At 42.7% G+C, this 24,569-nt stretch overlaps 2 protein-coding genes across 2 annotated transcripts in view; one reads left to right on the forward strand and one right to left on the reverse strand.

Annotated features, from left to right (window-relative positions):
* LOC109878554 (uncharacterized PE-PGRS family protein PE_PGRS54) lies at positions 1–22,885 on the forward strand. Its single transcript, XM_031831452.1, has 10 exons — positions 1–246; positions 3,997–4,195; positions 15,693–15,855; positions 16,369–16,917; positions 17,452–17,601; positions 19,919–20,020; positions 20,763–20,921; positions 21,036–21,238; positions 21,442–21,537; positions 21,886–22,885. Exons 2-10 carry the CDS (start codon positions 4,004–4,006, stop codon positions 22,054–22,056), a joined length of 1,785 nt encoding a protein of 594 aa, XP_031687312.1. The 5' UTR covers positions 1–246; positions 3,997–4,003; the 3' UTR covers positions 22,057–22,885.
* LOC109878556 (uncharacterized) overlaps positions 22,394–24,569 on the reverse strand; it is a 4,965-nt gene continuing 2,789 nt past the window's right edge. The window contains exon 4 of the mRNA XM_020470771.2: positions 22,394–23,775. Coding sequence (XP_020326360.1) covers positions 23,161–23,775 — 615 coding nt within the window. The 3' untranslated portion in view covers positions 22,394–23,160. The remainder of the gene's footprint in view (positions 23,776–24,569) is intronic.

A 24,569-nucleotide genomic window follows, 5' to 3' on the forward strand; every position in this document is an offset into this window, starting at 1 on the left:
CTCAGTGCCTACCTTCTCACACGCAAGGTAGGGCACACTGCTCTGGTCTGCCAGAGCACACACACCTACACACACCTACACATACACACCTATACACACCTACACACACACACACATACACACTTATACACACCCACCCTCTCTCTTCCCGGCACCGTGAGCAACCTCTCACCATTGGCCAGGTCCCCTAGCCCTCAGCATCTCCATCACGGCTGAAGGGACCATTCAAGAAAACAGGAGACAGAGGTAAGCCTTCTGGGTGCTATCTTCACTATGGGCTATGGGTTTTAGTATGCAGGATTTGCAAGGCACTAGCAAAATGAACCCCTCTAAAAAGTGCTGTTCACAGGGGTTTGTGCAGTGCATGGACACGTTGGCTAATTGCTGATAGAGGTTTTGATATTCCATTTTTTTCATTGCTTTGGGATTTGAACATCTATTCTTGGTTTGGATGTCTAGTGTCTGATCATATCAAGTAAATATATTTATTTATTTATTAAGTGTTTCCCTATTTCTTGCTTAGTGCACAACTGGCTTGGTAATTGTGGTGACAGCAGGTGACTTCGAGGAGTAGAGACGGCACTTTTGACACGTCCTCAATTGGGACCTTAACATTTGATCCAATGTCAAATTTCATACTGAACAGAGCAGTGGTTGACGTACTTTTTAGGGATGAAGTTATGCACGTTCTTGATTGGATCCTTTAATTGGATTGTTAGCGCGTTGTACCAAGTGTTTTGATCCCTTCTAGTAACCATTGTGGTGACTGGGAAATTGGCACCCTGGATTGGAATCAGCAGGTTGAAGAGATTGGAGATATTATATTTGACAATTAGTCTATTCATATTTTGAGCCAATTTTGCCTGAATTTCAATTTACAGTAATTGACTGTACTTTTGGCTCTTCAGTTTTGCACAAATTAGTCTCACTGCTAATTTTGTGTATGTAAGTCTGTCAAAAATAAATCAGCTTTGCTTCCAGCTATTGGGAAGAATAAGAAAAACTGTCAAATCACTGAATATCAGGAATGTCCAACGCAGAGCCAAGCAAAACACAGAGGCAGTCTGTAAGGCTGCACACACTCACACACACACTGTGTGCTGTGATGGTGTGTATAAAAGCAAGCCTCTGTCTTTAGTATCGTCCCTCTTTCACCCTCTTTCACCGTTGCCATGCGTTGTCATGGTTTCATGACATTCTGAAAACTGACAGATCCCAGACCTTCCTCTATGCACCAATAAAGAGTAGAAACTGTGCTGTTATAAATAGCAGAGGTATAAAACCACATTTAGATGGCTCTCTACCTCATATCAACAAAGAAGGGATTTATGACTAAAATAAGGTGTGTGTTTTTTTTTTTAAATCAGCACTCATCCCAAAAATAGAGACTCAATGTTCTTTCTGAAAGATAGGTGTGTTAGGTGTGTGTGTCTCTGTGAGGGTGGTGTTTGTGTGAGTCAGTGTTTAAGTGTATGTGTGTGTGTTTGTGTGTCTGCAAGTGTGTGTGTGTGCGCATTGAATGAAGGTTTTCCTTGCAATCGTAACTCACTGCCATCCTGTCCACAAACCTCGGTGGAATTTCGAGTGTGAGTGCTGAGACAGGCCGGGATGTGGACTCATAAAGAACCTCTGTGAAGGCCGAGGAGGCGAGTCAGCTCTCTCTCTCTCTCTCTCTCTGTCTCTCTCTCTGTCTCTCTCTCTCTCTTTATCTCTCTCTCTCTCTGTCTGTCTCTCTCTCTCTCTCTCTCTCTCTCTCTCTCTCTGTCTCTCTCTCTCTCAGTGATATTTTCCCTCACTCTCTCCAGCTAACCCTGAGGGCCAGTGCCTCATCCACGTCTCTCGCACTCCTCTCTCTCCCCTCGCTCTCCGTTTCCCTGCCGGCCTAAAGGACTCTCTCTCTTCCCTTGCTCTCCGTTTCCCTGCCGGCCTAGAGGACTCTCTCTCTCTCCTCTCGTTTTCCAGGGTCTTTTTTGACCGGCCTGTTTCAGTTCAGTCCAAAGTCAGGCCCTATGTTACTGTAGAGGCTGCACTCACAAGTTGCTGTCTGGTCCTTCTACACATTACAGAATGTAGCTGTCAATGATCTACTGAACATCATTTAGACTGGCTTTTTCTTTTTCTTTTCTCAGTATCTTCACAGCCAACAGTCAGTCTGGAATTGGCATTTTGTCTTTTATAGTGTCCAGAGATAGTCCTTTATAATCTACAGATGGTCATGTCAGACATTGTTACTGTTTGTGTGGAGTGCGTGATGAATTAAGTATGAAGGCTAGCATCAAAGCTCTCGTCCAAGTAGGAGAGAGAGAGAGAGAGAGAGAGAGAGAGAGAGAGAGGGAGAGGTCTGACTCAGAGTTTTCTGCACAACAAGCGGAAAAGCACACATGATAAATGTTCACCAATTCAAGTGAACCAAAACTTCTTATGATAACATAGTCAAAATGTTGTGACATTTTCTAGTAGGGAATAAAAAACAATGGTGATTCAGCAGTAAGCCAAAATGCCCCAAAAATGAACAGGGGGAAACAACCCATATTTCCCAGCACCTTGTAAACCAATGTGTTGGGAAGATTCAGCAAAAAAACATGTTCCCACGGCACCACTGAATATAATTGCAGGTACAGCAGCACTTACCAGATCAACTCTGACCCTTCACCTTTGACACACCACAGGCAGCCAATGATTAAAACCAAGATGGCCACCACCTCTTATAAGAGTGAGCTCTGGGCTTTAAGGAAGGAGGTTTCAGGGGAATTTAGGGGACTCATAATTCATCTATTTGGGCTGTCTGTACCTTGGTAATGAATATTGAATTCCCTGACCCCAAACGTCCAAACCGGACCCACATCACACCCATGCAGTTGGTAACGGAGTGATGCTGAGACTCTTTCAAATCTGTCGTACAAAAACCAATGACTGCAAAGTTAAACAAACCATATGCACAAGGACTACTTTTAATGATTTCCACACAACAACAGGAAACGTTTACTAGAAGAACATTGCAGATGCAACATTTGTTAACAACGACTGTTTGTGCTGTTGGTGCCGCCATTCTGTTACCAAAGTTCTTCAAGTAAATGTGTTTTTGTAAAAACATTCTGTGTAAATTGTTATAAGTCATCCAATGAGCTGTACGGTTTGTGTAACTTTACAATTACTGGTTTTTGTTTGACATACATTTTAGTCTCAGCATCACTCTGTTACCATGAAATTCCCCTGCAGGTACTGTAACATGGGCAAATAAATCCTTTTCCTTTGGATATGATTGGTTTCCATGGCTATTAGAGCTGTATCTAATGCAGAGATGTGACTTTCCAATGTGTGTGTTGGCGCTCTGAAATTCAAAGGCTTGCATATACAGTATATGCATTGTAGGAATACCATGACATTTAGTGAAGACATAGCAACGTCATTTGTAACTTCCTTTGTTGCCTCTGAAGATTGGGGATGGGATGATAAAGCCTTTGCCATACACACTACCGGTCAAAAGTTTTAGAACACCTACTCATTCAAAGGTTTATCTTAATTTGAACTATTTTCTACATCGTAGAATAATACTGAAGACACCAAAACTATGAAATAACACGTATGGAATCATGTAGTAACCAAAAAAGTGTTAACAAATCAAAATATATTTTATTTTATCTTCAAATAGCCACCCTTTACCTTGATGACAGCTTTGCACACTCTTGGCATTCTCTCAACCAGCTTCACCTGGATAGCTTTTCCAGCAGTCTTGAATGAGATCCCACATATGCTGAGCACTTGTTGGTTCATAAGATTATGCTAATGTTTGAATCTAAGTCTCAGTAAAAAAAATATATAAAAATCCCTTTTCCTCAGTAAAATAAAATATACTGAAGGTTTAATCAACATGTCTTCTTTGTGTACTATGAACGCTTCATCCAAATGTTTCTTTATCAGTGTTCAGGTTGGGTTCAGGGTTCATGATCTCGCTCTCTGTGTTCAGTGCTTGGTTAACATGTCCTGTGTTTCCAGGTGGACTATGAGGATGTTGGAGGGGCTCATATTGGGACTCTTCGTCCTCAACGCAGTGGTGGCCAACCCCAGATTTGCCCGGCAGGTGGATTTCGACACATACGACAGCGCCAACTATGATGTGGATCTAGAAAACTTGAATTTGGAGAATCCGAATGTCTTTGATTATCAAGATGGACTGACTATTGACGAACCTCAGGTAAGATACTGGGGGGAAATTGGAGGGATGGGTGACAGAGATACTGAGATTTGACCTCAGACCCCGTTTGAACATTTTAAGAATGTATCCCTCTATCCACATGTCCTTGAAGCATTCACTAACCGGTAGAATAGATGAAAGAAACAAGCAGAAGACATAGCTTACACTGACTCAGTTATGACAGGTCGGTGACAGAGGAAGGAACCTCACATCACAGACATCCTATGAAGGTGAATGTATTATTTTGAATTTTGTACATTGTACGTATCACATTACTGTTTTGCCTTGGTTGATATTGCCTGCACTTTGCTAGCTCCATTTCCTGACTCAGACGTCTATGTCAAAGTGCCATGTAAGTTGGTGGATAAAGCATTGATCTTGTGGAAGATGGCGTGTTAATTCGTTGATGGGGACTTATCATGGCTTTACACCCCACAGTATCCTGAGCCTCGATGATGGAATCTGCATTACTGAAACATTGGAAGAGTTCGAGACCCAAGGACTTGGGACTATATGTTTTTATCTGCAAAATGTATTGTTTTGAGATCCTTTGTATTTTCAAGTCCCAGATCTCAGAACTGTTTTGTGATGTCTTCCTCTTTCATGACTCAATAAGTATACAGTCACATACAATTATTTTTGACTGACAACCCAGCATTGTGTGATTGGATTGCATATAGAACTTTATAGCACCAAATGGACAGCTGTTTGCGCAGATAGAACCTTCAGATGTTTGTATCATATTGTAAATTTACTTGTAAAAGACCACTTAAAGAGCAACTCTATGTGAATATTATTTTTTGGGACCAAAATATCAAATATAAGCATTCCTGCTTATTAGTTTGAATGCTCATAGCTGACTATAGTTTTCAACACTTGTCACTTTGGCCCAATTCCATGTATCCCTTTCCTCCCCCTTCTCTCCAAACTGCACTCGTTCACTCCCCCCTCAAGGGTTGATTGGCACCGATGGATTGTACTGTATGCATGGACTGAGACTAGGGAGTCTTGAACATTTTTGAGAGACATCTAATTAACTCTTCTATGAAGAGCAATGGTTGAAGGGAGACGTTGAGTTTTGAGTTGCGTGGGATTAGAGGTTCCATGCTTCTCAACTCTGATTATTAGATTACATCTAGGCCTATTACAGCCGTGTAGCATTCGGAGTCAAATACTACCATTGCTGTGTCTGTAGACATGACTTGATGGGCTCAGCGAAAAATTTTCCTCAGCTACAATGCCTTCAGACAGAGAATAATGCATACAATGACATTTTATTCATCTATGTCGAAAATCTTCTTTATCGTTAGTCAGAGTCAGGTGCTCACTTTCCCTCTGAAAGCAGGTATATTCCCCCCCCCCCCCCCCCCTTTGGGATTAGATTGTAGACTACAAACAATACTGTAGTCTTGCATTAGTGTGTTGGTTTATCAATGTGTATATGATATCATCATCATTTTCTCTAATGAGAGTGATTCGAATTTGATGAGTTTTGCAGATTTTGTCATCTCAGAGAATGTTCTAATGGCTCAGTTCGATGGAGGAAGGTCATGTTAATGCAGAGTGTGTGTGTGTGTGTGTGTGTGCGTGTGGGCATGTGTGCATGTGTGTTGATCCTGACAATCACTTGTTAAATTACCACATTTTTATTTCAAGCAATTACATCTAATTAAATCTAATTTACATTTGCCCAATTAAAACTCTTCTTCTCAAAATAAACAGGACAGATGGAGTATAGACCATAGGATCCAAAAGCCTTGCATACGATGCAATTGTCAGACTCAAGTACTCAATCTGACTCTGAAAGCAGGTGCATCTTTCCCCGCTTTGTGTTTACTACTTGGTTGGTTCTGGGTTTATTATCCAGTTCATCGTGATGCCATTTTGCATGGTCAAACTCTTCATCCACAATAGGGGGCAGGCCCTATAGCTTGCCGTTACCACCTGGATATTTATGTCTATGTGTCAGTTAGATCAGTTATTTATCAACGTTACAAAACGAGACATCTGATTTACTGTCACTGCTGGTTTAAACTGGCCATTTTTCAGAATATTTCAAACTGCCTGTGGGGAGAAGAAAAACATGCATGAAAATATGGTGCTTGTGTGTTGGGGCTGGGGGGTAGAGAGGGGGGGGGGTTAGATTGAAATGTATGCATTGAGCAATACAGCTGTATCATATTCTGACGTGATTGGGAATCCCATAGGGCGGCGCACAATTGGCCCAGCGTCGTCCGGGTTTGGCCGGGGTAGGCCGTCATTGTAAATGAGAATTTGTTCTTAACTGACTTGCCTCATTAAATAAATGTTAAATAAAAATAAAATAAATAAATACAGCTGCAGGGTTCGAGCCTTTCAACTCACTTGCATACAATGTATTCATAAAGGGCTGGGGAAGGGATACAATTAGGATAGGAATGTAGCTACATTAAACATGGAACTAGTATGGCAAGTATGGATCAAAGTAAATGAGTGGCGTTGCTGTTTGTGAGAGGTGTTAGTACCTTCTACAGTAGCCTGTAGATACTGATGGCCTATGTGGCAAAGGATATTATAGCCCTTGTTGTTAAGTTCAATTCTAACCAACATTTGGCCCAGGTCTGACATCGGCATGCTAAAATGGGCCAAACTGCTCTGTGCTAGCCAGAACCCAAAGGGTTTCAAGTGGACCAGAGGGTTCTGTCGGACATTAAACAATCTGAACAATAAAAAGCACCCAAATGAGTCCAAAATGGCGGAAAGAGGAGAGTGAGCAGAGAGAGCGCTGCCCATGCCAGAAGTAGCCTTCAACGGCCCAAGTTGGATGTGATGCAACTAGTCTGCAATGCAGGTTTGGCCAGAGAACACTAAAACAGCCCATTTCAGCCAATGTTCCCGTTTATTTTCTTTTGTAACAAAGACACAATGCCAAAACGATGTCAAGCTGGCATGAGGCTCAACAGCGGGATCAGATTTTCGACTCGTTCCCATTGAGCCAAACCATTTAAACTGAACCCGTGTGTGTGTGTGTGTGTGTGTGTGTGTGTGTGTGTGTGTGTGTGTGTGTGTGTGTGTGTGTGTGTGTGTGTGTGTGTGTGTGTGTGTGTGTGTGTGTGTTGTTTTGGATAATCACATCTGTTAAATTACCACATTTTATTTCAAGCAATTACATCTAATTACATCTCATTTACATTGTCCCAATTCAAACTCTTCTTCTCAGTATAAACAGGACAGATGGAGTATAGTGCATGTAATCCAAACGCCTTGGAATGATTCAGGGGAAAGCGAAACTGATACAGGAGAAAACAAACCCTTGACAATAGTGTAGATAGAAGACAGGAAAAACTCCAGCAGTTCCCTTCAGACCTTCTCTTCAGTGGTGTGTGTGTGCTGGGGAAAATATACTCCAGATCTCTCTCACATGATTAACATTTTCAGTCCGATTATAGAATATTTGTTAGTGTGTGGCAGTGCTTGCCCTTGATACAGTTGGCTACTGAAGGGTGAGAGGGCAGATTTAGGAATAAGGATGTAGAGTGGGAAAGGGGATCATTCAGACTGGAAGGAGTCCTCCCTCACCAAGTCAGAGGAGACCCAATGATGATCTCTGCTTTCTCTTTCCAGCTCTCTATTGCCTTTCTTAATTCTGCAGCTCGTCTGACCCTAACCCTAAGAAGCGTCACACTTTTCTCCTGTAAACTGTAATCCAAGGCCAGAGTTACTGATCTGGTGCATTTAAAGCTCTTTGCCGACACTCCTAGAACAGGAGCTGACTTGGTTTAGAGCACTGTAGAGTATGTGTCTGTTGTGAATAGGTCACAGGTCACATTGCATCAGCAACATGCAAATAGAAGCTTGTAATGCTCTCTTTGGTCTATTTAAATGGTACCTCTAAGCAGCTTCAGAATAGCAGCTTTAGAGACAGGGGCCACTCGTGGAAAACAAGTTAAGTTATGTAGTAAAAATGCGTAGCTTTATTCTGTTTATACCTGATTGTTATTAGCCTCTAGTGGTGTCCTTAAATATGTTAATACCAGACCTGGGTCAAATACAGCCAGGTATGGAAAATCATTTCAAATACTTGAACTGCACTTCATTTAGTTTTTCCGTTATAATAGAACCAATAGAATAGTCCCAAAAGTTCAAATTTCAAGTTCAATCAAGCTCATCTAAAATGTTGTACCTCTGATCGCTCAGGTGACCTATGACCTTGTGATTGGCAGTTGCTGCACATGGACAGGGATTAGTGTTTTCATCAACTTATAGGTCACGCATGCTGAACCAGTGTCATCTGGGCACCACAAGTCCCTATTAGCCCACTTAGCTAAACCCTAAAAGTGAGCCCAGGGAGCTAAGCAAGTGTTTAAGACCTTCATCACATGTAACTAGGTCACCAAGCTTTATAGCAGAAAGCCTTTCAATGGACAACATATTGTAAACAAGCACTCTGCAAAATGTTTTGATCTTACCTAGATATTGTATTTCTTACCATTAGAATGCATTAACTTGATGTCTTACCAAGGTAAATTATTTTAGTCCACTGGCAGGATTGAAACAAGTCTAAATTATCTTGTATTTCCTGGGGAAGCAAAATCAACCAAAAAAAGTAAATGCAATTTTCTGGGTGAGTGAGAGAAACAAGTCATTTTTACTTCCTTATCTCAAACAGAAAAATCTATGTAAAATTGACATTTTTTGCGGTGTGGCTGCAATGGCTGCTGTGCCGCAACACAATCCTGTCTCAGAGCTCTATGGACAATTCCTTCGACATCATGGCTTGTTTTTTGCTCTAAAATGCACTGTCAACTGTGGGACCTTATATAGACAGGTGTGTGCTTTTCCAAATCATGTCCAATTAATTGAATTTACCACAGGTGGACTCCAATCAAATTGTAGAAACATCTCAAAGGATGATCAATGGAAACAGGATACACCTGAGCTCAATCTCGAGTCTCATAGCAAAGGGTCTGAATACTGATGTTGACATAGCAAAGGGTCTGAATACTGATGTTGACATAGAAAAGGGTCTGAATACTGATGTTGACATAGCAAAGGGTCTGAATACTGATGTTGACATAGCAAAGGGTCTGAATACTGATGTTGACATAGCAAAGGGTCTGAATACTGATGTTGACATAGCAAAGGGTCTGAATACTGATGTTGACATAGCAAAGGGTCTGAATACTGATGTTGACATAGCAAAGGGTCTGAATACTGATGTTGACATAGCAAAGGGTCTGAATACTGATGTTGACATAGCAAAGGGTCTGAATACTGATGTTGACATAGCAAAGGGTCTGAATACTGATGTTGACATAGCAAAGGGTCTGAATACTGATGTTGACATAGCAAAGGGTCTGAATACTGATGTTGACATAGCAAAGGGTCTGAATACTGATGTTGACATAGCAAAGGGTCTGAATACTAATGTTGACATAGCAAAGGGTCTGAATACTGATGTTGACATATCAAAGGGTCTGAATACTGATGTTGACATAGCAAAGGGTCTGAATACTGATGTTGACATAGCAAAGGGTCTGAATACTGATGTTGACATAGCAAAGGGTCTGAATACTGATGTTGACATAGCAAAGGGTCTGAATACTGATGTTGACATAGCAAAGGGTCTGAATACTGATGTTGACATAGCAAAGGGTCTGAATACTGATGTTGACATAGCAAAGGGTCTGAATACTGATGTTGACATAGCAAAGGGTCTGAATACTGATGTTGACATAGCAAAGGGTCTGAATACTGATGTTGACATAGCAAAGGGTCTGAATACTGATGTTGACATAGCAAAGGGTCTGAATACTGATGTTGACATAGCAAAGGGTCTGAATACTGATGTTGACATAGCAAAGGGTCTGAATACTGATGTTGACATAGCAAAGGGTCTGAATACTGATGTTGACATAGCAAAGGGTCTGAATACTGATGTTGACATAGCAAAGGGTCTGAATACTGATGTTGACATAGCAAAGGGTCTGAATACTGATGTTGACATAGCAAAGGGTCTGAATACTGATGTTGACATAGCAAAGGGTCTGAATACTGATGTTGACATAGCAAAGGGTCTGAATACTGATGTTGACATAGCAAAGGGTCTGAATACTGATGTTGACATAGCAAAGGGTCTGAATACTGATGTTGACATAGCAAAGGGTCTGAATACTGATGTTGACATAGCAAAGGGTCTGAATACTGATGTTGACATAGCAAAGGGTCTGAATACTGATGTTGACATAGCAAAGGGTCTGAATACTGATGTTGACATAGCAAAGGGTCTGAATACTGATGTTGACATAGCAAAGGGTCTGAATACTGATGTTGACATAGCAAAGGGTCTGAATACTGATGTTGACATAGCAAAGGGTCTGAATACTGATGTTGACATAGCAAAGGGTCTGAATACTGATGTTGACATAGCAAAGGGTCTGAATACTGATGTTGACATAGCAAAGGGTCTGAATACTGATGTTGACATAGCAAAGGGTCTGAATACTGATGTTGACATAGCAAAGGGTCTGAATACTGATGTTGACATAGCAAAGGGTCTGAATACTGATGTTGACATAGCAAAGGGTCTGAATACTGATGTTGACATAGCAAAGGGTCTGAATACTGATGTTGACATAGCAAAGGGTCTGAATACTGATGTTGACATAGCAAAGGGTCTGAATACTGATGTTGACATAGCAAAGGGTCTGAATACTGATGTTGACATAGCAAAGGGTCTGAATACTGATGTTGACATAGCAAAGGGTCTGAATACTGATGTTGACATAGCAAAGGGTCTGAATACTGATGTTGACATAGCAAAGGGTCTGAATACTGATGTTGACATAGCAAAGGGTCTGAATACTGATGTTGACATAGCAAAGGGTCTGAATACTGATGTTGACATAGCAAAGGGTCTGAATACTGATGTTGACATAGCAAAGGGTCTGAATACTGATGTTGACATAGCAAAGGGTCTGAATACTGATGTTGACATAGCAAAGGGTCTGAATACTGATGTTGACATAGCAAAGGGTCTGAATACTGATGTTGACATAGCAAAGGGTCTGAATACTGATGTTGACATAGCAAAGGGTCTGAATACTGATGTTGACATAGCAAAGGGTCTGAATACTGATGTTGACATAGCAAAGGGTCTGAATACTGATGTTGACATAGCAAAGGGTCTGAATACTGATGTTGACATAGCAAAGGGTCTGAATACTGATGTTGACATAGCAAAGGGTCTGAATACTGATGTTGACATAGCAAAGGGTCTGAATACTGATGTTGACATAGCAAAGGGTCTGAATACTGATGTTGACATAGCAAAGGGTCTGAATACTGATGTTGACATAGCAAAGGGTCTGAATACTGATGTTGACATAGCAAAGGGTCTGAATACTGATGTTGACATAGCAAAGGGTCTGAATACTGATGTTGACATAGCAAAGGGTCTGAATACTGATGTTGACATAGCAAAGGGTCTGAATACTGATGTTGACATAGCAAAGGGTCTGAATACTGATGTTGACATAGCAAAGGGTCTGAATACTGATGTTGACATAGCAAAGGGTCTGAATACTGATGTTGACATAGCAAAGGGTCTGAATACTGATGTTGACATAGCAAAGGGTCTGAATACTGATGTTGACATAGCAAAGGGTCTGAATACTGATGTTGACATAGCAAAGGGTCTGAATACTGATGTTGACATAGCAAAGGGTCTGAATACTGATGTTGACATAGCAAAGGGTCTGAATACTGATGTTGACATAGCAAAGGGTCTGAATACTGATGTTGACATAGCAAAGGGTCTGAATACTGATGTTGACATAGCAAAGGGTCTGAATACTGATGTTGACATAGCAAAGGGTCTGAATACTGATGTTGACATAGCAAAGGGTCTGAATACTGATGTTGACATAGCAAAGGGTCTGAATACTGATGTTGACATAGCAAAGGGTCTGAATACTGATGTTGACATAGCAAAGGGTCTGAATACTGATGTTGACATAGCAAAGGGTCTGAATACTGATGTTGACATAGCAAAGGGTCTGAATACTGATGTTGACATAGCAAAGGGTCTGAATACTGATGTTGACATAGCAAAGGGTCTGAATACTGATGTTGACATAGCAAAGGGTCTGAATACTGATGTTGACATAGCAAAGGGTCTGAATACTTATGCAAATAAGGTATTTTCTGTGTTTTTTTATTATACATTTGCAAAAAATTCCACACCAAAAAAAGCTTTGTCATTATGGGGTATTGTGTATAGATTGATGAGAAAAAATATTGAATCCATTTTAGAATAAGGCTATAATGTAACAAAATGTGAAACAACGGAAGGGGTACGAATACTTCCCGAATGCACTGTATTTGTTTAAAATTCTTGTTTATATGTAAAGAAGCACTTTCCAACATACCACTTCACCCCTATGTGCATGGAGTACCAATACACATACTCTAAAGTTATTCATCCCATTTGCCGGTTTTGGGTTCCATTGTATATCTTCTTGGACCTAAACAAGCCTGATATTGTCTGACAACTAAAAGACTCCTAGACAAACCCATTTAGCCTCTTCCTGCACATTGTTTTAACTTACTGGTTTTATCTGTGCAAAGAAACTACATCCAAATGGGTGATCATGTGTGGTATACACTCTGACAATGACCTAACATATAAACCATTCTGTGAGGCTAGGACTTTGTGGTAAATGGGATTCCTTGGTTGGTTTCGTGACGTGTTTAATGGTGACACAGCTTGGTTTGGAAGAGTGGTGGTATTATGCATAGATCTCTCTAGAGTTGTGAAGTTTCTAAAGAGATGCATTGGCGAGACCAGAAAATAATGTTTGTGAGAGAGCAAGAAGGCAGTGCTGCACAGAAAGATCTGTATGCTTCAAATCAGCTCCTCTATTTCACATTATGGAACTCTCTCTCTCTGCACATTTTGTATTCCCACGTTGTTTCCCAGAGTTTTTTTTTGGTAGCCAAGCTTTCGCCTCTCGTTTCCCCCCGAGTTTGTATGTTTGCTTTTTGGGGGGAGGAGGAGGGGCATCAGCAGCAAGCAAACTAACGCTGTGCAAGACTACTCAAAGGCCTACCTTGTTGTCTCCTGAACTCTGCCACTCCCAAACTCTCAAGACGTGCATTTACAATTTCATACCCGTTCTACGTGGCTACGTTTACAAACGTCCCCATTTTACTGTACATGCCTTTCCTTGCATCTAAATGTGTATCTACTTTTAGGAATTTCATTATACAGCAACATACACTTTGTGGAGAGTTGCCTTTAGGTAAGTCTCAGGCTACCTCAGGTTAGGAATCTGTGGTGAGTTGCCTTTAGGTAAGTCTCAGGCTACCTCAGGTTAGGAATCTGTGGTGAGTTGCCTTTAGGTAAGTCTCAGGCTACCTCAGGTTAGGAATCTGTGGTGAGTTGCCTTTAGGTAAGTCTCAGGCTACCTCAGGTTAGGAATCTGTGGTGAGTTGCCTTTAGGTAAGTCTCAGGCTACCTCAGGTCAGGAATCTGTGGTGAGTTGCCTTTAGGTAAGTCTCAGGCTACCTCAGGTTAGGAATCTGTGGTGAGTTGCCTTTAGGTAAGTCTCAGGCTACCTCAGGTTAGGAATCTGTGGTGAGTTGCCTTTAGGTAAGTCTCAGGCTACCTCAGGTTAGGAATCTGTGGTGAGTTGCCTTTAGGTAAGTCTCAGGCTACCTCAGGTTAGGAATCTGTGGTGAGTTGCCTTTAGGTAAGTCTCAGGCTCCCTCAGGTTAGGAATCTGTGGTGAGTTGCCTTTAGGTAAGTCTCAGGCTACCTCAGGTTAGGAATCTGTGGTGAGTTGCCTTTAGGTAAGTCTCAGGCTACCTCAGGTTAGGAATCTGTGGTGAGTTGCCTTTAGGTAAGTCTCAGGCTCCCTCAGGTTAGGAATCTGCCTGACACGGAGTGAAAGTCGATGGACAGCTTCTCTCAACATTGGTTGAGAGAAGTGGAGTGAAATATGCATTTTTGCAGCTACCATGTGTCTCTTGGTTCCACAAGGACCATTCCCTCTTTTGGAAGATAGGATCAGCCCATGGGTGTAAGAGAGTCAAATATTACCTTTTGCACATTGTGGGGTTTCAGCGCCCCTGTGTGGCTAATAATAGAACTGCATGGAATTACTCTGGTGGTACCCCTTGAAGTGTCTATCACATTCTTAACATTAGTTGAGAGTAGATATTTCTTTATTGTCTGATTTTCAGATATTTGCTTTACATGCAAGAAAATGCACTGTGGTCAGGTGGCATAGGCCAGACATAACATCAAACAAACAAGAATGCACTGTGGTCAGGTGGCATAGGCCAGACATAACATCAAACAAACAAGAATGCACTGTGGTCAGGTGGCATAGGCCAGACATAACATCAAACAAACAAGAAAGACAGTTCTTACCCCTCTCTTCCACATTACATAACATAGGAACATGTAGCTGTGTTGGAAGTGTTGCATTATGTTCATCTGTTTAGGAGGTGAGATGTATGGCTTAAAGCACAGTAGAAAGATGCAGTTGCAGTTGATATCATAACTGGTATTAAAACAATGAGTGTGTCGTGCTTTGCTGTGAGGCACTATCAGAACATACTATGGGGGCCCTCTTACAGCCAAAGACCGCTTCTGGAAAGTGTGCCTTTAGGATTTCAAAATGTCCTCTTGACATTGAATATTTCGGCCGTCTGTTTGGTCAATTTCAGCCGAAATGCTTTGACATTCTGACACACACACACACCTCATTGGGTTCTGAGGAGTGTGAGAACATGGAGAGGTGAAAGGTCAACAGGATAAGATGTGACTGAGTTTAGGAGATTTTCTTTAGATGTAGGCCTACCTTGTAGTGTGACTGTTTATTTGCTTTCTAAACATTCCACATGAAACAGGTTATAAACAGGTTATGCAGTCCCCAAGTTGAAGACCCACAACAGTCAGTTAAATGGGAAGTTCGGTATTTTACAAGTTGTCGAATGGTTTGTCACACTGAAAACGTCTTTCCAAATGTAAAAACACAAACATGGATTACGGTTTCCCCTGATCCATAGACTACTTTTAGGGTGAGGAAGTTTCTTACATAAAATTGTAAAATACTGAACTTCCCCTTTAATGAAAATGATGTTTCATTTTTAGAGGACGTTCCTATTATATAGTGGCGAAAGGTTGGTTTGTGCCACACCTGTGATGTTTGAACTGATGCTCACTATCCAAGGCGGCCGGGTAGCCTACTGGTTAGAGCGTTGGACTAGTAACCGGAAGGTTGCAAGTTCAAATTCCCGAGCTGACAAGGTACAAATCTGTTCTTTGGTGCTCTCTGGGGCTCTCTGGTTGTCTCTGGTGGTCTCTGGCATCTCTGGTGGTCTCTGGCGGTCTCTGGTGGTCTCTGGCGCTCTCTGGTTGTCTCTGGCGCTCTCTGGTGCTCTCTGGCGCTCTCTGGTAGCGCACCTCCTGCATTAGCAATGACTCCCTCTGTCGCTGTCTTTCCCACAGATAGAGATTGGCACACTGGCCCCACTGGATTATAACTACCCTGGCCCTGGTGGCCCTGCATCACTGGAGGAGGAAGAGGAGGACGAGTTGCCCCTAACACCCCAGCTCATCCCCCAAGGCTCAGGGGGGTCTGGGGTACTCATGGGCCCCGACGCACAGGGAGGTCTGTATACACACATACACACACCCACAGCACATACATCGTGTCACCTCACACTATGAGCCTATACACAGGGAGGTCTGTATACACACATACACACACCCACAGCACATCCACTCTGTCACCTCACACTATGAGCCTATACACAGGGAGGTCTGTATACACACACCCACAGCACATCCACTCTGTCACCTCCCACTATGAATCCATACACACAGGGAGATGAAGGTATGTGTCCAGTACTGACAGTGATACATAACACACAACCTTCCCTCTTAACGCCTACCCATGTAAATCGACCCCTTTTTACAATCATCCTTCATCATTTCCAAATGCATGAGTTCCATTTAACTGTATGACATTAGTTAAATGTGTGGTACTCAACCATAAATCTCATTAACTTTTTGTAATGTCACCTAATCATCATTGTAAACATGACTCACTCGCCCTAAACTGAATCATGGTCCACTGTGCTCTAACCTGTCTCTTCTAACACCTAATCTTGTCTCTAACAAGAGGAGGAGCTGCGCCTGAGTCCCATTGACATTCTTCATATCTCCGGGGACTTTGGGGGTCCCATGGGTTCTGGAGGTTCCGGTGGCTCTGGGGTTTCCGGAGGTTCTGGGGGTTCTGGAGACCTTTTGGCTTCCGGTTCTGGGGACCTTTTGGCTTCTGGAGGCACAGGGGGTTCCAGGGAAATTGGTTCAGCAGGTTCTGGGGATCTTGGTTCTGGGGGTTCCAGGGTCCTTGGTTCCGGAGACTCTGTGGGTTCCGGAGACTCTGTGGGTTCCGGGGACCTTGGATCCGGAAGCTCTGTGGGTTCCGGGGACCTTGGATCCGGAGGCTCTGTGGGTTCCGGGGACCTTGGTTCTGGACGCTCTGGGGGTTCTGGGGACCTTGGTTCTGGAGGCTCTGGGGGTTCCGGAGATCTTGGTTTCCGGGGCTCTGGAGGATCCGGCACCCTCCTAGGCTCAGGGGGTTCCGGGGTCATATTGGGTTCCAGTACTGGGGGTTCTGGAGGTTCTGGAGGTTCCGGGGACTCAGGAATAATAATTATATCTGGAGGTCAGTACCTGTACTTTTACAGACTACACTGTAGAAGTATACAGATAGTTGGTTGGGCCTATAGTGGCCTTGTGAACCTAGTACAGTTCCAAGCACTGATTGATACGCTAAAACTATATGGGATTTCATTGCATTTCTAAATTTGCCTTTTCATTTAACTGCTTTGTGCTGGTTAAATGTGGATTGATAATGCTTTCTTGTGACTTGCTACTTGTCGTCATTGTAAACCCTGTGTAATTGCTTTGTCACTTACAGTATCGTTATCATTGTAAACATCGCTCATTGTCCTACCATTGTCATTGTAAATGTCACTCATTGTCCAACCATTGTCATTGTAAACATCACTCATTGTCCTACCATTGTCATTGCATTACATACCATAAGTTCCTAATCATTGTCAACCTAACCCACTGTCAAACCATGTTTGAGAATGATTGATTGATTGGCTGATTGAATGATTGTTGATTGACAGTCCATCCCATCCCATGAGAAGCACTAACCTGTCTCCTAACCCCTCCTCTTGGCTCTAATAAGAGGAGGAGCTGCCCCTCATTCCTGACACTACCCCCCAAGAGGCATCGGGTGCTTCTGGGGAGTCTGGGGCCTCTGGCACCTCAGGGGCCTCAGGGCCTGGGGACTCCGACTCTGGTGGGTCAGAGGTCACATTAATCCCTGACCCTGAAGGTCAGTACCACCATATAAAGAAACAATAAGAAAACAGATCTCTATGGTATCAACCCATCGTATCATATGTGTAAGGATAACAGGGGTAAAGATCCCGAAAACATTGAGCAGAAAGCATGCTCTGCTGCCATGTCCGTATTTGGACAAGAGAAGGTGACCAAATAATCTGGTCAAGACATGCTTTTCAAAGGATTTGTGGTTGACAAGTATGAATCTCCAATTCCAGCAAAGAACACTGTTCCAATGTACCTACAGTTAAAGTAGAAGGTTTACATAAACCTTAGCCAGATACATTTAAACTCTGTTTTTCACAATTCCTATCATTTAATCCTAGTAAAAATTCTTAGGTAAGTTAAGATCACCACTTTATTTTAAGAATGTGAAACATCAGAATAATAGTAGAAATTGATTTATTTCAGCTTTTATTTCTTTCATCACATTCTCATTGGGTCAGAAGTTTACATACACTCAATTAGTATTTGGTAGCATTGCCTTTCAATTGTTTATCTTGGGTCAAATGTTTTGCGTAGCTTTCCACAAGCTTCCCACAATAAGTTGGGTGAATTTTGGCCCATTCCTCCTGACAGAGCTGGTGTAACTGAGTCAGGTTTGTAGGCCTCCTTGCTCGCACAATCTTTTTCAGTTCTGCCCAAAAAATTTCTATGGGATTGAGGTCAGGGATTTGTGATGGCCACTCCAATACCTTGACTTTGTTGTCCTTAAGCCATTTGCCACAACTTTGGAAGTATGCTTGGGGTCATTGTTCATTTGGAAGATCCATTTGTGACCAAGCTTTAACTTCCTGACTGATGTCTTGAGATGTTGCTTCAATATATCCACATAATTTTCTATCCTCATGATGCCATCTATTTTGTGAAGTGCACCAGTCCCTCCTTCAGCAAAGCACCCCCACAACATAATGCTGACACCCCCGTGCTTCACTGTTGGGATGGTGTTCCTTGGCTTGCAAGCCTCCCTCTTTTTCCTCCAAACATAACGATGGTCATTATGGCCAAACAGTTCTATTTTTGTTTCATCAGACCAGAGGACATTTCTCCAAAAAGTATAATCTTTGTCCTCATGTGCAGTTGCAATCCGTAGTCTGGCTTTTTTATGCCAGTTTTGGAGCAGTGGCTTCTTCCTTACTGAGCGGCCTTTCAGGTTATGTCGACATAGGACTCGTTTTAATGTGGATATAGATACTTTTGTACCTGTTTCCTCCAGCATCTTCACAAGGTCCTTTGCTGTTGTTCTGGGATTGATTTGCACTTTTCGCACCAAAGTACGTTCATCTCTAGGAGACAGAAAGCATCTCCTTCCTGAGCGGTAAGACAGCTGCGTGGTCCCATGGTGTTTACACTTGCGTACTTTTGTTTGTAGAGATGAACGTTGTACCTTCAGGCATTTGGAAATTGCTCCCAAGGATGAACCAGACTTGTGGAGGTCTACAGTTTTTTTTCTGATGTCTTGGCTGATTTATTTTGATTTCCCCATGATGCCAAGCAAAGAGGCACTGAGTTTGAAGGTATGCCTTGAAATACATCCAGAGGTACACCTCCAATTGACTCAAATGATGTCAACTAGCCTATCAGAAGCTTCTAAAGCCTTGACATAATTTTCTGGAATTTTCTTATCTGTTTAAAGGCACAGTCAACTTAGTGTATGTGTTAAGGTTTTCTTCCGGTGAAGGAGAGGAGGACCAAAATGCAGCGTGGTTATCTCGATACATCTTTAATAAAGATAATAACGAACAATACAAACCGTGAAAAAAACAAAACAGCCCTATCTGGTGCAAACAAACACAGAGACAAGAACAATCACCCACGAAACACTCAAAGAATATGTCCTCCTAAATATGGTCAGGGCGTGACAGCATGTAAACTTCTGACCCACTGGAATTGAGATACAGTGAAATAATCTGTATGTAAACAATTGTTGGAAAAATGAATTGTGTCATGCACAAAGTAGATGTGCTAACCAACTTGCCAAAACTATAGTTTGTTAACAAGACATTTGTGGAGTGGTTGAAAAACGAGTTTTAATGACTCCAACCTAAGTGTATGTAAACTTCCCACTTCAACTGTATTTATATTAAACATATATCAACATAACATCATTTGATTAACTCTCAAAATCCATTCCCAAGATTCCATTTAACTATTACCTCATTTAATCAGTTAAATGTGTCATAAACAACGACAACAACATAACTCCCTTGCTATTTGTGACTTCTCACTGTGGCAAACAGCACTTGTTGTCGTGTCACTGTCCATGCTGTTTCCAACCTGTCTCCTACCTCATCTCTATCTCTAACAAGAGGAGGAAGTGCTCCTGACTACTCCGAAAACCCCTCAGGAGTCTGGAGGTACAGTAGGCTCAGGGGGCTCTGGGTTGCCAGAGGTTGACTTGGACATTAAAGGTCAGTATCCAGCACGAACACTAACTATTCAATCAAAACCTGTAACCAGGCTTCTGGGGTTATAGGGTCTATTCTACTTCACTATACAGTATATGGTGTCTATCACATTCCCATATCCAAACATATTTTCTCGTATCTTTATACGAGTTGTCTCTTCCATTTCACCCCAGAAACCCTGGTTTTGATTGAATAGGGTTATTGAATCTTATGTGCCTCCTGTTAAAACTGACCACAAACTGTGTTGAAGCCATATGTATCTGTAATGTCCGTTACACAATGTCTTGTCCTTACCTGTCACAAGCACTGTCATGTGTCTGTCTGTATCATGTGTTTACTATCAAGTTGCTCTACGATATGAGTCTGTAACATCTGTTATCGTCATCTTCACCAAACGTCTGTGTTATAACCTGTCCCGAACACCATTAACACAATATGTCTAACATTGGAAATGCACTACACCTCAACCATAGCACCTCAGCAACAACCCTCATAATGTGCACACCTTGGTCACATCAAAAGCTGCATCCAATCCAGACTTAACAACATTTCTTGATGCAAGAGGTAAAACAAACAAATCATATCAACACTGAGTGCACGTCTCCACCATTCTACAAACCCATTGTTACTGCATCGAAGGCTGGTGGCCTAAACTTCCTCACACAACATCTCAGACCTAGCAACTGTTCTCTCAAGTGTATCGCCTACCTCCTTCTTACTTCCTTGTCCTGTCTGTCTGTCCCAGGTATGCCTACCTGCCTGCTGTGCACCTGTCTGGGTGGTTCTGTCTACTGTGATGATGTGAAGCTGACGAGCGTGCCGCCTCTCCCCAAAGAGACCACTCACTTCTACGCCCGCTACAACCACATCACCAAGATCAACAAGGGCGACTTTGCTCAGATGAGTAGGTGTCACATGTTAAAGGCACAGCCTGTGAGATTTCCTGCTGTTCAATGGCTGTTTCAATTAATGAAACCACGTGGAACAGTCTGAGTACTTTACCTTCTCTCTCTTGCAGACAAGCTGAAAAGGATCGACTTGACCGCCAACGAGATTGCATCCATCGCCGATGATGCGTTCTCCGGCCTGCCCGTGCTGGAGGAGCTGGTGCTCCGTGAGAATGGCGTGTCACAGCTGCCTGCCCTTCCGCCCGTGATGACCCTCATCGACGCCAGCCACAACAACATTGGCGCCACAGGCATCCACAAAGAGGCTTTCAAGGTATGTAGGTCTGGCAAGGATCACAAACAATGTATTTGCTCTTTCCCAGCATTATCACATTTGATTCCCCTAATGGACTAATCACCAAGCCCTTGATGAGTTGAATCATGTGTGAGTGCTGGGATGAAACAAAAACAGGTATGTATTGAGAGACTGTCTGGCATAAATGACTCCTCTAAATGTAAACACTGTGTTTTGTTTAGGACATGACGGGTCTGCTGTACCTGTACCTAACAGACAACCACATCGACCACATCCCTGTGCCCCTACCGGACAGCCTGCGCTCTCTGCACCTACAGGTACCTGCACTTCTGCCTCTTTACTATCCTCTTGTGGGTGATGTGGGAACTATAGGATTACCCCAGTGTACACTGGTGGTGACTAGAGGGATTTTTGCTCAACTGACTACCATATCCCCTCGATCTGCAAGCTGTTTCAAAACATTCTGGCCAATACTCCGCCATCAGTTTCAGTTATTAGGGGAAATTGTTGTATATTTAAACTGTACTTTTCTCCAGCACTGTGTCAGACCTGTGCAGAATCTCAAACAAGCATTAGTTTGTCTTGCATTGTTTTTTAAGGCCCATAGATGAATTAATGTGTTGTTTCAAAGTATTTTCTTAACCTTCCAATGCCTTGTTTTCCAGCGCAACAATATTCAGATGATACACGAGGACACGTTCTGCAACCTGAAAGACTTCAACTACATCAGGAACGCACTGGAGGACATTCGCCTGGACGGCAACCCCATCAACCTCAGCAGGACCCCACAGGCCTATGTGTGTCTGCCCCGCGTCCCCATCGGAGCCCACATCTAACCACACACTGATCAATACACACGCATCTTTACACAGCTAAACTCATTGTCTACGAGACATATGTACATACCATACACACACACATCCTAAAAGTTGTCCAGTCTGTCAGTTCATTTGCAATCTGCACATACAGTAATCACCGGAACACACTACCTACCTTCCCTAAATTAAGTCTGATCAGTTGTTGATCGCATACATAACACACAGTGAGAGAGATGGTGCGTATCTCTCATTCCTACACACACACACACACACACACACACACACACACAAATACACACCAGATATATTTTTGTCAAAAGCCAAACTGTTCAGCAACTTGAAGCAAACAAAAAGACAATGAAAATGTGACATTTTATTGATCCAACAATCGAACATTGTTTCATGTCTGTTCATGACTGGCAACGACAACCAGTAATATTGTTTAAATATGTTTTTGTAAAGGAAAAAAAATTATATTACAGAAATCTAACACTATTTAAAAAAACAATTATACTAGCATAAACGAATTGAAGCTTACTGGAACGCTAATTTGAATACCAATGCATTAAAAGAAGCAATTAAACAAGCATCTGTAAAGTCTGTACTGTAATATAAAAATATATTCTGAAGTCACTTTTTTTTACATGAACTGCAATATTTGGCATATTACATTTCAGTTCTTGTTATGACCACAATAGCCTATATCAATAAAGATCAAGACTATTGTATGACCAAGGGGGAGGGGGGGGTGTTGGGTGTGGATGGGGTTAACAAGAAGAAACAGCCTGCTATTGTGTGCTTTGTATGGAAATACCACAATTGAATAAAGTTGTTTTGATGACCTCAATGGCTTAACATTTTAATTGAGAATTGACCGGTAAGGTGTGTAGCTGCAAAGTGATTTTGAATGAATTGATTGAGTACAACTGTTTAGGCAGTTAATGTTCAAATACTTCTAGCCCAGATAACAATAGGCATACAGGCATCTCTGAACAGCAATACAAAAAGGATTTGTCATTGAAAACTTTGTACATTCATAGAAAATAAAACCAATACAAATGATATCCAATTACTTTCCAATTGAATAGTCTATTCTAGTGTAAACAAACACATAATTGTTCTTCACATACGTTCAACCAACTTTTCAAACATCTTGAGGAATCTCTCGGTTCTTTCCAACGACCCAACGACCCTCTGTCCTCCTGTTTTACAGCTTTGTCCTTCCGCACCGTTCTCCTCTGCTGCTCTACCCTCCGCCAGTAGAACTCTGTCTCTGTCCACAGCCAGCCGATCCCTGGCCACCTGCGCTTTCTCCTTCTCTATCAGCCCCCTCTCCCTCTCCACCGCTGCCTTCTCCCTCTCCAGCTGGGCACGTTCCCGGTCCAGGTTGGCCATCTCTCGTTCCAGCCCTGCTTGCTCTCTCTCTAGCGCCATCCGCTCTCTCCCCATCACCTCTCGCTCGCCCTCCAATGCCGCCCGTTCGGTCTCCAGCGTCGCCCTCTCGGTGTCCATCTCGTCCAGGTCGCAGTGCATCCCCATCACCCCTATTCCGCCAATCATGGATCTCTTCCTGGGCCGGGCATCAGGGAGAAAATCACTGTCGCTAGTGCCCGGGGGGAGTGGGCCGATGATGGGGGCTGAGCCTGCCAGACGCCCCTCCATTGCGTCACTCATCAGATCGTACCAACGCCAACTGTGGGGGAACACCTGCACCCCTGGGGGAGGGTACTTCAGCTCCTGTCCCCAAATGAAGGATAAACAGTATTAGTAGGTAGTCGGATAATGAAGGTTTTGATGAATAGTTGAGTAGACGTTAGGCTTGGACAAAGTAGTAGGCACAGGATGTCTCTAGGGCAGGGTTATTTAGAACTTTACAAGGATGCCTATTAAAGGGTCAATTTCAGAGGTTTCCATCCTGAGGTACACAGTGTGGCCAAAAGTATGTGGACACCCCTTCAAATTAGCCACACCTGTTGCTGACATGTATAAAATCAAGCACACCGCCATGCAATCTCCATAGACAAACATTGGTAGTAGAATGGCCTTACTGAAGAGCTCAGTGACTTTCAACATGGCACTGTCATAGGATGCCACCTTTCCAACAAGTCAGTCCGTCAAATTTTTTGCCCTGGTCAACTGTAAGTGCTACTACTGTGAAATGGAAACATCTAGGAGCAACAACGGCTGAGCCGCGAAGTGGCAGGCCACACAAGCTCACAGAACAGGACCGTCGAGTGCTGAAACACGTATCATGTAAAAATCGCCTATCCTCGGTTGTGACACTCACTACAGCGTTCCAAAATGCCTCTGGAAGCAATGTCAGCACAAGAACTGTTTGTAGGGAGTTTCATGAAATGGGTTTCCATGGCCAAGCAGCCACACACTAGCCTAAGATCACCATGGGCAATGTCAAGCATCGACTGGAGTTGTGTAAAGCTTGCAGTCATTGGACTCTGGAGCAGTGGAAATGCGTTCTCTGGAGAGATTAATCCCGCTTCACCATCTGGCAGGCAGACAGACAGGTTTGGTGG

This window comes from Oncorhynchus kisutch, linkage group LG9 (genome assembly GCF_002021735.2).
Source record: "Oncorhynchus kisutch isolate 150728-3 linkage group LG9, Okis_V2, whole genome shotgun sequence".
NCBI lineage: Eukaryota > Metazoa > Chordata > Actinopteri > Salmoniformes > Salmonidae > Oncorhynchus > Oncorhynchus kisutch.